General features: G+C 34.9%; 1 protein-coding gene across 1 annotated transcript in view; it reads left to right on the top strand.

Moving 5' to 3' along the window:
• The window catches only part of FSTL5 (follistatin like 5), a 246,145-nt gene that overhangs the window by 141,974 nt on the left and 88,404 nt on the right, over positions 1 to 15,767 (top strand). The window contains exon 6 of the mRNA XM_009904567.2: positions 875 to 995. Coding sequence (XP_009902869.1) covers positions 875 to 995 — 121 coding nt within the window. The remainder of the gene's footprint in view (positions 1 to 874; positions 996 to 15,767) is intronic.

Below are 15,767 nucleotides of genomic sequence, written 5' to 3'. Positions count from 1 at the left end.
AAGGAATTAACTGTAGTTAGAAATTTTTCCTCTACCTGGTACAAAACTTTAAACTGTGAAACACTACAGTGTTAGGTTTGGTTCTTTCAGCTACGTGATAGTGCTTTTAACATATGTGCCATGTAAATAAGAATTCTGAATATTTGAATATTTTTACAGATCATAAAAATTCTTGGTTGGACTTGAGTTACTTACTTACAACACACACAGCCATTAAACCAGAATTTTGCACACATTATAGAACATTTCTCTGGAAGAAGTCTATTGGAGTTAAAATCTAATAGCTGTTAGTTATGATCTATTTATGGAGTGTATGCGCTTCCATTGAGAAACAGGAGCCTGTTCAGGTCAGCTACTTTTATAACAGGTCTTTGGGAAGATTAAAAGGCTTGTCAAAAGCTCATAAGAAGTTGATTCAATTAGTAGAGCGATAGGAGTTTGTTTCAGTTATTTTTGAAAATGACTGAATTTGGTTTTATGTGGTCAGGAATTATACCGAGAGGAAAAAGACACTATGTCATGTGTACTTCTGAAATTATTGTCTCAAGTATATTTGAATGATTCTTAATCACCATTCTTCTGTAAAATCAACTTTAACATTCACAGTGTCTTTATAGTGCTTCCATCTATCTTCATTATATATTCTCTATATATTTAAAGAACTGTTGTGAATCTCAGTGAGTCTGTCTTAAAGATATTAACTTTTTAAACTGCAATAAATAAAGTAACTGGAAATCCTTGACTTTACACAGTTGCAGTTCACTGCCCCACAGCAACCTTAAAATATCTATTAAATGGTTATTAGAAACAATTAATTATACCAAAGAACTTTAAGAGCTCAAATGTAATTTCATGGTTATAATTTTCTTGTCAGGTAATAAAACGGGATGAGCTTGGCAAGGATCTATCTGACTGCTCTCTGTTCAATTTGCTGAAATACGATGATTATAATAGTGACAAGCACCTAGCTCTGGAAGAATTCTACAGAGCTTTTCGTAAGTACAAAGCCTATTCTCTCAGTTTTCTTTTTTTGCCTCTTTATTTCCCTGAAATGGTGTTTTTCAGTTTTTAAATCTTGATATAGCAAGATGCTGTACTTAATGACTACAATTTAACACTCATGATATAGTCGAGAACTTGGCACAAATCAATGAGGTGCATTAGTGTCAAGATTTCTGAGGGATTTTGGTAATGGAGAATTCATAGATAATCTTTCTTAATGCCAGCATGCAGTGGTAGGTCTGTGAAATAGTATGGTCAAGATATAATCAGTAGAATCAAAAAAAAGCTAGAACATTTCTCTACACCCTGTATTTTTAAGTGCTGATGACACCATTTCTGACAAACCTAGCAACAAATGTAGCACTTCTATTAGGAGCCTTATGTCTTCACAGGACTCTGAGAGAAATCTGGTTTTGTTGTGTAGTTTTGCCAAGTACTTGTTCTCCGAGTGCCAAAGGTGATTGGAGACAAATGTGTACAGTACATGCAAACATCTTGACCAAACTGCTGGGGTATGGGTCAACATAGTAGTGAGTAGTAGAAAGAAGAAAGATATTGAGACCTTTTTATATGATATGTTACATACATAGCCAGATCAAAACTCATGATTTTCACTCTTATCTGTCACAAATCTAAGACTGAATCTTGAAATCTGGCCGATTTCAATAGCTGTTACTCCATAATCAGCAACATGGCAGCATAGCTCAGCTCAGCTATTCCTGTAACTATGGTTTGATTATGCATTGACATCATTTTGGACGAGCTGGACAATGCTGAGGCCAGTGGTTCAACAAGGCCAAGTGTCAGGTCCTGCACATGGGTTACAACAACCTCATGCAATGCTACAGGTCCTTGGGACGAGTGGCTGGAAAGCTGCCTGTCAGAAAAGGACATGGAGCTGTTGGTTGACAGTAGGCTGAATGTGAGCCGACAGTCTGTGCCCAGGTGGCCAGAATGTCAACACCATTATGGTTTGTGTCAGAAATAGTGGGCAAAGCAGGACTAGGGAAGTGGTTCTCCCCTGTACTTAGAACTGATGAATACTGTTCTGTTTTGAGCTCTTCACTAAAAGTACATTGAAATCCTGGAGCATATCCAAAGGGCAATGAATCTGGTGAGGGAACTAGAGCAGTAGTCCCGTGAGGAGCAGCTGAGGGAACTGGGGTTGTTTAGTCCAGAGAATGGAGGCTGAGAAGAGACGTTATCATTGCCTACAGCTTCCTGAAAGGAGGCTGTAGTGATGTGAATGCTGATCTCTTATCCCAGGTAATATCACAAAAGTAAATGGCCCTGAGTTTCACTAAGAGAGATTTAGATTGGATATTAAGAAAGCTTTCTTCACTAAGATGGTTGTTCAGTATGGGAAAAGGCTGCCCAGAGAAGTAGTGGAGGCATTTAAAAGAAGTGTAGATGTTTGATTTTGGTTTTGGGTTTTTTTGTTGGTTGTGGATTTTGGGTGGTTTGGGTTTTTTGGTTTTTTTGTTTGTTTGTTTAACCTATTCTTTATTTCTGTAACTCTAGTGAGTTGCATTTTGAGGTATGAGAGGGGGGACAGACAAGGGCATAGAAGGGAAATGGTTTTAGCACCTTATTTGTTAAGACAGTCATATGAGCACAGAAATGCTAGGGCTAGAGCAAGAAGAACCATGATAGGGATAGATGTCACAGCACCAGAGTTTTTATATGTGACATTTCCTCAAGTGTACTTTCGAAGCCAGCTTGTACCTAAAGCTGCTAAAATACAAAATGTATTATAGATAACAAAATATACTTTAAAACATTTGAATTTACCAAAAATTAAGCCTCTCCTTTTCTAAATATGATTGTTCATCAACATCCTCTACTCAGCAAAGGATTACACTGCACAGAACCTTTGAAAAAAATAAGGGTGGAAAAGGACTGACAGAAGGCTTTAGGGATGTATGTATTATCAGCCTAAGCCTAAAAAGGGAATAGTAATAAACATAACTACCATGCACATTTCTAGTTCTGATTTCAAATAATAATTAAATGCACTTGGATGAGATTTTGAACGCAGTTGGATAGGATTAAAACCCATCCTTGCTATGCTGTTGAATCACCTACTCCCTTACAGTGGTTTATTTTTAAAGGGTTAGGCAGTTATATTTTATTTAAATATCCTTGCATGTCTGTGGGATTAATTACCAGTACTGTTCATTAACATTTACAGGTAGGAATTTTTTTTCATTGACATACTTAACTAGAAATTTGACTGTTACCTTAAGAATCCAACATAGCTAAACATCATGCTGCTTCATAAAGCGCTCCCCACAGCAATTCTTTTTTCTCTGGTAGTAGAATATAAACTATAAACCATCTTAAGAGCGGAGATTAATCATAGCCTGTTTTAAAGGTATTTACACGCACATGAATATATGCATGCTTGTTTGTATTCGGTGAATTATTTCTGACAGTCTCATTTTATCTGACAAAATTAGTTCAAAATGAACAGGAAAACCAAACATGAATAACTATGTGCAGTGGAATAACAAAGCCTTTTTCCCTTCAGTGAGTCAGGTGCAGAGTCAGTAATAAAGAAAGAAAATGCCTGAAAGGATGCTCTCCACTTGGGATATTTGTTCCAAGTGCAGGTTCACAAAATATTATAAGTAAATGAAGATCCTTACTGGCTTCTGTAGTGCTGCACATACTGGCAAGATGGATGTGTTTTTTTGGGCACTGGCTGTTTTCACTCATACCCTGCAGGGATTTTTGGTGCTGTAACATCTATCTACTAAATATCATTCTACTAGATGCTGCAACAGTTTAACTAGATCAATGAAGAGAGGAGTCTGAAGAATTATTTTCGTTGGTATAAGAAGCTAAACTAAGAAGTTTAGATCCAGCTACATTTTGGGAGCTTAGGACTGAAGGGATCAGTTGGTTTGGTCCTCTACTGCTTTGGCCACATGACACAAAATTCTGTCTCAAAAGTGATGCAGCTCCATCTTCATATTTTATTGTGCTTTTTTTTTGTTTTTCTTCTCTAGTCAGCCCTAAGCTAAAGGATTTTCTATCAGGAAACAGGTTCTCTTAGAAAGAGATAAATACATTTAATTTTCCTTTTTCTGAAAGGGTGACTGTGGTTTTTTTCCTTAAAGTATTGCAGAATCACAGAATGTTAGGGGTTATGAAATTGCAAAGCAGGTACTTCAAGTGGCCTTCATGGTGGATTGCCAAAACTCTAGATGTATCAGAAGCAAAAAAAATAGGAAATTTTTTTTCTGTTTGATCTGACCTTAGCAGATGAAGACGTGTATACAGGCATTGCTCTTTGTGATTACAGTAGAAAGACATTAATTTAGACATTTATAAATAGAACTGATTGAGCACAATTAATACAAATAAGTTTGTTGTAAATAGTTGGCCTATATGCTCCTATGCAGCGAATTACATCCTTCACAAAATTAAAAGAAAACCCAAATACCAAAAAACAAATTAAAACAAACAAAACCCTCCAAACGTTCATAATTGTTTTCTATTGTTGATGAATTCATTTTAGTTTTATCTTATGCCCAATAAAGGAGCCACAGTATGCCCTCACATTGAGGATGTGAGTGTAAAAAATTACTACTAGATGTAAAAGAAATAGTCCGAAAAAATTAGATAGCCAAAACAAAATGACCTAATTTTATGACCCCTTTTTCTATTAATGATACTCTATAGTTTCACTGGAACTACCTGTGCTTTAAGGTGCCACTCAATATTATTCACAATATTTAATTCATCGTGCAGCTGTTATTCAGGATTCTGTACATTGTTAGTCTACACAGTCTACACACTGTTGTTTTATATATGTGAAAGTACCTTCAGCTTTAAAATGTCACTCATGTCACAGATATCAGACTCAGATTTCCAGCACTCGTTATTGGTGAGGTATTTGTATGAAGTGATAGATAAACTTACTGTAACAGCAACTATTATGAAAGTTGATTTGGGATGAAATTACGGAACTTTGGGCTTAGCTTTTAGGAGGAAATGTAAAGCTAGTGCTAATATGATTGTCAAACTGGATGCTTTGTTGTGTTTTGGATCACTTTGAAAGACAAGCAGCAAGAATTCATAAATAGAGGGCTCTTTATGTCTGCATGTGCAAATGCGTAGTTATTAGATTCAGTTTAAAAAAAATACTCTAAACCACCCCTGCTTTCATTACAATAATTTTACTTCTATTTTAATTTGTTGAATGAAATTATTACATGAGCATGTTCAATAATTATTTTTTTAATGTGTATATTTACAAAGCAAACTAGAGCAGAATTCAGCAACAATAGAAATCTAAGTACAGTATCTATACTAAATTACTCACTGAAATAAATAAACCTTCCCATTTATATTCAAGTACACTAAGCCTTATTTTAAAAGTATCTACTTCCTGAATTTATACTACTAATGACTTCAATACAAGGTTTCAAATGTATTTAATGTGACTCTGAGTCAGAGTTTTATAACTATGATGTGTCGTCAAGAGTGAAACAGGTTAACAAATTGTAAAGGAAAGATTTTGAGCAAGGAAGAGGTATTATTCTGTCTCCTACTACCATTAATTCCTTTTCAGCAACAACTAGTGTTTATTAGATTGCTCCAGAGGGTATTATATTTCACCACTAACCTCTGAAAATACCAGTTAACATCATATTGAGTAGGAGCTACTGGACTTACAGGCAATATTTTTCTGCTCAGCGTAATCTGTCTTTCAAATTCTTTCCTGTGCTACATGCATTTTCAATTTACAGATGATCAGTGGGGAATGAACACAACTTCTTCTATAAAGGAGGCAGTATTTCAAACCAATCACTTCAAACAAGGAACTATTTTAAGTGTTGTTTCATGGACTGAAGTACCATGCCTGAAATTTCTCACAAACCACTAAATCAATCCATTTTGATGTGAACTAATTTCTTGATGTTGGCAAATGTCCAGAGAAGAGCAACAAAGTTGGTGAGGGGTTTGGAACACAAGCCCTACGAGGAGAGGCTGAGGGAGCTGGGGTTGCTTAGCCTGGAGAAGAGGAGACTCAGGGGTGACGTTATTACTCTCTACAACTACCTGAAGGGAGGTTGTAGACAGACAGATGTTGGTCTCTTCTCCCAGGCAGCCAGTACCAGAACAAGAGGACATAGTCTGAGGCTGCGCCAGGGGAGATGTTAGGAAAAAGTTCTATACAGAAAGACTGATTGCACATTGGAATGGGCTGCCTGGGGAGGTGGTGGAGTCGCCATCACTGGAGGTTTTCAGGAGAAGACTTGATGGGGTGCTTGGTGCCGTGGGTTAGTTGTTTGGGTGGTGTTTGATTGGTTGATGGGTTGGACGCAATGATCTTGAAGGTCTCTTCCAACCTGGTTTATTCTATGTATTCTATGTATTCTATTCTATGTTTGTTTGGTTCCCCAGTAAGATTGTGTGGGGTATTTTTAGGTTTGGGAAATTTATTGTTGGTGGTGTTTTGTTTGCTTTGTTGGGCTTTTTTTAATTTAAAACAGTGTCAGAGTGTTGCTGTTTGACAATGTAAAGGTCCTCTGAGTAATACTAAGCTCAGATTTGAATCAGTGTAGGAGATAATCAATTTTAACATGATTTCTTTATAGCATGGATTCAAAACATTTGATGCTATTTAAAGAGTATCATGCAGCTTATTCTAAAATTTTGCCTGATTTTTACATTCATTCTCAGTAGACACAAAAAGAAACATTTTATCAAGGTACTGCAAGATCAGATGTTGTACTTGCTTGTCATGAAGTGCTGGTAAAATATATTTATCATTTTATGTTGCTCTGCTACTGTTTCTTCTAAGTCATGGAATGTTTACAGTGACTTGGGTATTTAAAGAACTGGATAAAAAGTGTCAAAGTGAACCAATCACATGTAAGTGTGACTAAGCAGTTATTTCCTATGTCCAAATATTGAGAAATTTAATATTAATGAAATACGATTATATTCTATTGCTATATACATTTGTTGTAGTTCTCTGACTTTAGAATTTCACCTTTTGCTAAGGCAGGGTGCCCAAGTTTGGTTTTGTTCTTCATGTTTTTTTGGAGAATCAGGTAACAAATTTAAGGCCACATTGTGTTTGCATGAATTGATGAAACAAATCTTTCACAAGGTCGTTAGTGAAATTAGGAGATTTTGTTTATGAATCTTGAGTTCTGCTTATTTCTAATCCCATCAGTTCATTTACCTGGGACCTTTTGCTTGGTTCATTGATGTAGGCTATTAGAGATAGCACTGCAAAGTAAAGGATTGCAGAGGATGAAGACTGAACAGACATGTTCATTATAGTATCATTGTTTCAGAAAAGAAGATTGGTAGAGATTGAATTGCATAGTATTTCTTTTTGGCTCAAAATGCTCAGGGGTGTAGTCTTTCAGTGAGCTTATTTCAGTGCTATGGAGAATGACTCACAACGTTAAGGAAAAAAACACCAAGGAAATATACATATCTGGCTACGGCTAGTGAAGTCTCTCAATACTTGATGTATTATTAGCTGTTTCTCTGGAATCAGTTATCTGAGACTTACAATAGTTTTGCAATTATTTTGTTAATATTGGTAATTCTGAGAATACTTTCATCATTGAGAGCAGTGTGCACGTAAGCTTAGGCTATGAGTCATGTTCCAACATCCACAAACACCTTTATCTAGATATTGCAAGGAATATTTCAAGGCAAATTTATCATAATAATTTATAATCATAATTTTATTAACTATTTTAAAGGAAGCACTGTCTCCATGGCAGGGCAGGGAGAAAGAGAAATACTGCTGGAATATAAGGAGTAATGAGTGTGCATTAAAGGAGACAATTGCTAGCAAGAACATTAAGTATCTCTACTTCAAGGAAGAATTACTCTTCTGGAAATATACAGATTATTAATAGGCTCATAAAATATTACTTAGTAAGAAAGTCTTGCTAACCATTGCATTACTTGTTTCCCCAGCATCCATAACATTATTTCTGTCTGGATTTCATAGTTAAACCTCATCACTAATTTTCATAGTAACAGGCTATAAACAGTGTTAGCTAACATCAAATATTAATTTAAGCATAAATTCTATAATAATTTTCAATATTATCATTATATTAAAGCACAAAGTTACCTTTTCTTTAGAAAGAACAGAAACATATTTTTTATTTGGCTTCTTAAGGAAAAAGCATAGAGAATTTATTTTCCTATTATTGAAAAAAAAAAAAAGTATTATTCTGAATTTAAGATATGGGTGAAAAGCTCAAAACTTCACCTCAGATATTCCTTTATGTGCCTAGATGTTTTATTTTCCATTTAGTTGAATGCACCAACTTGAAATCCATTTAATAAAAGGAGATAATTACCACATATTGCAGTAAATGGTTTATTAGCATTAAATTTAAATAATGAAATATTCTGAAAATTAAAGAAAAAAGGCATCTGTCAGAGGCGAACTTGATATCTGAGGGAACTTTTCTGTAATGTGATAAGACTTAGTGCTTATTTGACACTTCCACTTGAGAAATACAAATAGAGAAAATAAAATAAGATTCACTGTCTCCAGTCATCAAAAAAGGAGCATTTTGATCACTAAGACAATGGGAGTATTTTGTACGTAGACTGAGTGAATAAGATACTATTTATTTCTTTGGAATATGTTTTGAACTGGTTTGTGTTGCTTTATACTCCATACAAGGTGGAGTTTGCTGGTGATTATTAAATATCAAGCACTAATTTTAACTTTAGAAAAAAGTTAATAAGTCATTTTATTCAAACATTAGAACATTTTGTTTCATCTTTATACCTTATGGACTACTATGGAGTCCAAAGAGACAAACTTTCCTAAAAGAAGGCAGCAGGGGTTTAGAGTTTTGGTTTAGAGGTTTTGTTTGGTTTTTATGATAACTCTCTGCTTCTTGCTCTGGTTTTACTCTGGGTAAATAAAAGCAGAAAAAATTATGACAGGCACAAGGAGATTGTTAAAGGCTTAAGTTATCCCTGAGATACCTGAATTTATCACATCTATCTGACATTTACGCTATAAAAAGACAATCTGAAGACATAGTCTTCCATCTAGATTGTATGAAAGTACATCGAAAATGCTGTAAGTGGAGTTAATAAGAAAGTAATTCCAATGTTGCAAAGCTTGTGTTTTACAGTATCTTAGGAATGTTTTTGACTTCATGCTCTCAAATGTTTATTACATACAATAAAAAAATGAAAAGTAGTCTCATCACAGAGAAGTATATATATAAAAAAGAAGTATATATAAAAAAAAAAAAAAGGAAAGAAGAAAAATAAACCAAACACAACCAACCTTTTTTGTTCATTTCATCATTCATGCTGAATTAGGTTCTGGCAGAGTGCTTATTTCAGGAAATTTCATTGCTAGTTTAATTTCCAAAGCATAATTCAATTTCAAGATTTACTACAGTAGTCCTCCATAACCTCTGTGCATTAGTTGGATTTTTGTTCCCTCTTCAGTACCATGCTTGGTTTGGTATGTAGTCTTTTTTTTGCAGTTTGCAGCTGTCTTAGCACATCCATATATGCCATTGTCAAAAAGGCATTACTTTTGGGTAACTGAAATAAGCAGTGAATGAAATGTTTCAATCCAAAGGTTTTCTAGAACATTTCAAAGAAAATATGGATAAAATAATTTTTAATATGAAAAATTGTCAACATATTAAAATTTAAATAAAAAAAAAAAAAGAAGCAATTTATCTTGGCAACCTACATTAAACACTCCAATAACCACTTGAAGTTTCTTACCATTAACAACAACAAAAAAAGTCTATGCAAAAGAATAGTTTCTAACTGTGTGCTGTACACACAAAGAAGTCTACAAATAACATATATGTGCTCTTAGGTAAAAGTCTGTAGGTTTATAGTTCAATGTGAGGGGTGCTTTTTAAGGCACCCACCCACTCAAACAACTTCAAATTCTTATCTGAAAGTGCCCTCTTTATGCCAATATTGAGGGTACCATCTTGTCACTTCCTTACTACTGTGCTCTAAAGTTCCTGACCAGTGAAAGAGTTGAAATTTTGAAGAGATTTAAAAGAGTTCCTTGTTTGATGACTCCCTCAGTACAAGTAGACAGGTACTAGGCCAGAGGAAAGCATCCAGTTTACCAACTGGATTTCTGAGCTTTTTTACCCTTCTTTGACAACTTTTTTGTAGCTCATTAATAAAATAAGGTAAGAGATAAAAATGGGAAATAAATTGGAAATAAATTATTTGCAAGGGATTTATGATGTATACCTTTGGAAAGCAGGAGTATATATCTAACCTGCTAACTTGTGTCTCCTGACCAACTTTGACCTAGAGGGAGCAGAAACCTTGTTCTAAATCAAAATAACCTCACTAGTAAGTTCTCAGTGCTCAGCTCATCATAAAATTCTAAAGCTACAAGGTTTGGAGAGGGTGGGACAATTGCAGTATTAGTTAAATATGAGAAATGCATATTTACTGATTTCTAACTTCAGAATTGATTTCTTTTTTTAATGACTATAGGATCGGTTGTGGTTTTGTTTTTTTAGGAGAGGAGGGGTTTTTTTTGTGTGTGTTTGATATTGTAATCTAAAAAGGATTTGAAAAAGCATTCACTTTAAGAAAAGTGCATGAAGTTTTTTAAAGGCAGAATATTGTTCTCTAGCACATCTAGTAATCTTATTAGTCTAGTGTGTAAGAGTAGGATTGATTTAATCCTGTAGTGATAGGACACTTTGTTATGTTTGAAGATACACATGAAAAGGTCTTCCTTTTTGTTTCTTGCAGCTTTTATTGTTGTTATTGCTTTGTTTTGTGTTTGTTTTGTTTTGTTTGGGATTTTTTTGGGAGAGTGGGTTTTTTAAAAATTTTATTTCAGTAACTCTTTATCTCTTGACAAAAAGCATTCATTTGGTTGATGTACCACGAATCTCTTAAGTATCTGTAAGTAGTTTTCCATATGCTGTCTCTGCTAAAAATATTTGGATGTGTATAGAGTTATGGAATGTGGCACCCAGAATTAAAGCTGCTACAACTCCACATAAATATTGACAATTGTATGGTTAGGGAGGAAAGGATATCAAATACCCCAGTCTGTCAAAGCTGTTTTTGTGGTCTAAGATAATGGTATTCCAAACTGTGTTCCTTGCTCCTCATCACTCCTGGATTTCTAACTGCTCAGAAATAAACATTTCATAACTGCATGTAATTATTTAGGTATTCATTAGAGAGATACATGTGAGCTGAGTTCAGGAGGAGCATTTATGTATGTGTGGGTTGCATATACTTGATGAAATTTTATGTTGGACTAACTCCACTCCCTCTGATTACTGGAACCCTTATTTAATTGAATGACTATTGTATGGGTTTTATGCAGACTAAAAACATGTGCAATTATCCAAATGTATTTTAGATGCTTCTGTATTTTAAAAAAACACCCCCACAAAACCTCATTCTTCCATCTTAACCTCTAACAATAAAAAATAAAATAATAACATTTTCTACCAGAGGAAATAAGGAAACAGACTAACAAAATAAATCTGTGATTATTTTGTACAAAGAATTACATTGTTAATACATTCTCAAGCCAATTTTCTAAACAGATCATGCTCTCTGAGTATAAAATATTGTGTTAAGTGGTTTATATGAAGATGTTATTTTGGCCATGGTAAAAAGAACATGCCATGCAAATGTATACATAGTTCAATGCTGTGTTAAAAAAGACCATGCAAGACAGTGAAAACATGAAGGGGGGGGGGGGGGGGAACACATAAGCCATATAAACCACATAAGCCTTCTCTATGTAGTAATTGGGAAACTGATTGTCTAAGATGGAAGGGATCCAAACAATTAATCTAGTTGCCACTCTGCCGTGAATAAATGATTGGAGAAACTGCCATTTATTTTTGCATTTTGATTGTAATTCTTCCCAACCTAGACATGTGGTAGAGATGTATTTGTTGGAAGGAATAGTTAGAGAGTTTTAAAACTTGCTGAACACTCTATTTAAGAAATAGTTGACGCTAAACAAAGATTAATGTTTTGTTTGTGCTTACAAAGTGCTGACTTAATGTCTACTTTGAGTAACAACATATACATATCAACAACTTCTCTGTGGTCTAGTCCGATATCTTCACTCTGAGTGCTTACGGAAGATTAAAAGAAGAGCATGTAAGATTGCTCTAATACACTTGTCCTTCTCTAGTGATTTCTGTCTCAGAGACTTCTTGTCTTCAATAACTCTTAAAGTATGCCTGACTCATAAATATGATTACTTTTTTGACCTGTGTGAAATTAACATCTACAACCTTCTGTTTCAAAAACTTTCACAATTCAATGACTTCTTGCTAGAACTTTTTCTTTATCATGCATGTCTTCTGTTTATTTAGTTCTTGTATGGTGAGAAATCATGAACAATTGTTCCACATTCCTTGTCTCCCAGATTTTATTTTTCTTGTTTTAAAGCTTCTGACATATCTTCATAGTCATCTCTTTTCCATTCTGAAAAGTCTGTTATTTAATAGCTGCTCAGATGGAAAGCTTTGTTCATTCATATTATGTTTCTCTGCTCTTTGTCAAGCTTTACTGCAAGTGTTTTTACAGAGGGAAAGACAAAAAGCAAACAAGTTGCTCTTGCAAATGGGCTTACACAGTGGTATAGTAATGTTTTCATGTTTGGGTACTAGTCATTGCCTAATGATTCCTTTCATTTTCGTATCACCAGGAGTTTATAGGGTTTTTCACAAAACTGCAAATTGACCTCTGAAGATCTTATACCTAAGCAATAATAACTAATTCAGAGCCCATCACTGTGTAAACAAGGTTGGACACTTTCCTTGTCCTTCACACAGTACTTTGAATACTGAATTAAATATATTGAATTTTGCATGCCAGTATTGTAAGGAAGGTCTTTAAGCAAATCAGCTTTTGTGTGTACTACCTGGACTGCTTGATTATTTCTCAAAAAATTCTATCTCAAAAATTTTTCATACCTTTTCTCCTGGGTGATACTGAACAATATGAATTCTAGTATGAATTTCTTCATTACAAACCTGCTAATAGATTCCTTCAATGGAGAAGTGCAAGATCCACGACAAGATTGGATGCACTTTGCCTGTGAAGGGGTAGATCAGAAGATACTGTAAATAGTACGTAAGACTGAAGTGCTAAGAATCATAGGTCAATCCAGTCTATCTTTAGTTTGGTCTTCAGCCCTTGTGCTGATCTTCTTAGATGCATAGCCCATTGTCTGCTTTGGTTTTGTGGAAATACATTGGGTATGTAGAGATATACATAGAGTTTTTCTTGTTCTCAGAATGTGCCACAGCCCAAAATGAATTCATGATCCTTTGCACAGACATTCACTCTTACAAGGAGTAGAATATCACTCAGCAAATAACAATACTTAGAAGCCTCCATGCAGCCACGTTGTGGTGGATTGATTTTGGCTGAATGCTGGGTGCCCATCAAGCTTCTCTATCACTTCCCTCCTTGGTAGGACAGGGCAGGGAGAAAATTAGATAGGAAAAAACCCTCACAAGTCAAGATAAAGTCAGTTTAATAAAATGGAAGTGAAGGAAAAAGGAACATTTATTTGATTTATTCTCTGTTTCCCACCATCAGGTAATGCCTAGTCAGTTCCTCGAAAACAGGGTTTCAGTATATGTAGTGGTTGTTTCAGAAGAGAAACATTGTAATAACAAATGGACTCCATCATCCTCCTTTGTCTTGTCTTTTATTGCTGAGTATATTACATGGTATAGAATATATCTTTGATCACTTTGGGCCAGCTGTCCTGCCTGTGTCCCTTCCCAAGATCTTGCCCACACCCAGCCAGACATTGAGATGGGAATGTTGGAGAGGCAGCCTTGTTACTGTGTGAGCACTGTTCAGCAGCAGTCAAAACAATGGTGTATTATCAACACCTTTCTAGCTACCAATACAGATCACAGAACCATGAGGACTGCTATGGGGAAAATTAACTCCATCTCAGCCAGTGCACAGGGAACAGAACATATCTTGAGGTTTGGTTTCTTTCTTTTTTCCCTGTAAATGTAAACAGTCCCATCAGCTAGTTGATAGATCCTTCAGAATCATCCCGTAACTGCTCCCATCAGTGCTTATTTCTATTTTAAAGATTTCTATGAGAAGATACTTCATAACTCTAGTCTTTACAACACAGGGAGTATCAGTTGCATGGCACACTTTGCAGTGGAAATATGCTAGTTCTGCTATGCTCCAGACTTTCTAACTACTATTCAAGGTAATTTACTCTTGAATTACAATTTTAGAATATTGTCCTGTCGTTTTCCTGATAGAACTGGACAAGGAAATAGTTTTTACAAAGATGGGTTATTATAAATTTCAGGGTAAGTCCAGAGAACTTAAATACTTAAAAATTTTATTACCATTCCGGGAAAGAAGCTTTGAAATTTGAAAGTGAAATGAAGCCACACAGTAAATAAAATTGGCAGATTATTATATTTATAAACTGAAATCTTTGTGCATAAAACTGTGAGTTACCAGGGCTGTCAACTCTCCTCTTAAAATTACCATTTCATTATTGATTAGTTCCAGAAATACTTCATAGATTGAACTGCAATTTGAATGTTTCATTTGAGGTAACTGCAAATATGCAGTGTTGATATTCAGCATCTGTATTTGCAATAAGCAGAAGCAGCATTAAATTTGGATCTATACGAGCAAAATCACTTGAAAATATTTATGCTAACTCCTAGTATTTAAATAATGGTTTTGCATATACTAGTTGTGTGCAAGTGCAACAAACCAACAATAAACAATTTTTGCAAAATTTCCTTTCTTTGTTTAGATAAATTTAAGACCATATTCTACAGTAAATAAGGTCAAAACTAATTATCAATATTACTTTAATGAATTGGCACTTCCATGTTACCTGTATAGGAAAGCTATATTTAACTCCAAAATTAACTTTCTGTGATTTTATTATTTTTTTTAGGGGTAAACCAGAGAACATTATAAAGGGTCATGGGCTACTGTGCCTTTTTGTTCAGGCATTATTCCTAGTGCACATTACTGACTGTCCTTTCTCAAGTGCTGTTTATATTAATTTATAGCAAGAGATGTAGTTTTCAACACCGTACCTAGAGAAATTTTCTTTTGTTCCTGTTTTTTAATAATACAGTGTTAAGATTTTTTAATTTGTTCATCATGACTGCATTACAAACAAAGTGTCTAGATCTGCAGATGTTTTGCAATTCATTTTAAATAGTCAATTATTAATCTGAAAAACCTGAGATACAGACCAAGTGACGCGCTTAGTGGATGAGGGAAAGCCTTTCAGTGTTGTCTGCGTAGATTTTAATAAAGCCTTTCACACTAAAAATCACACAGTATGCTCCAGGAGAAACTGATTGCTTATGGCCTGGACAGTCATACTCTTTCAGGATAAAATACTGGCTGGATGGCTGGAACAAAAGAGTGGTGGTGAATGGAATTAAATCTAGTGGGCAGCCAGTCACAAGTGGTGTTTCCCAAGGCTCAGTATTGGGGCTAATATTATTTAATGTCATTATCTGGAAGAGGGAATCAAGCACTAGTGGCAAGAGTTGCTGAAGAAACAAAGAGCACAGGAAGGGAGTTTAATACAGTGGTAAGTAGAGGGAGAAAGAAATTTGCTAAGCAAAGGGGTGCAGAAGAGTAAGTAATTAGCAAACACTCCCTCTGAACCTAAAATTAAGCAACATGATCCTTAGTCTTTTCTCTTGGCTGCCACCAAATCATTGTGAAGCCCACTGCAGGAATAGTGA

This window comes from Dryobates pubescens, chromosome 1, assembly GCF_014839835.1.
Source record: "Dryobates pubescens isolate bDryPub1 chromosome 1, bDryPub1.pri, whole genome shotgun sequence".
NCBI lineage: Eukaryota > Metazoa > Chordata > Aves > Piciformes > Picidae > Dryobates > Dryobates pubescens.
Note: the sequence above shows the minus strand (reverse complement) of the source record. Positions and strands in the feature narration are given on the sequence as shown.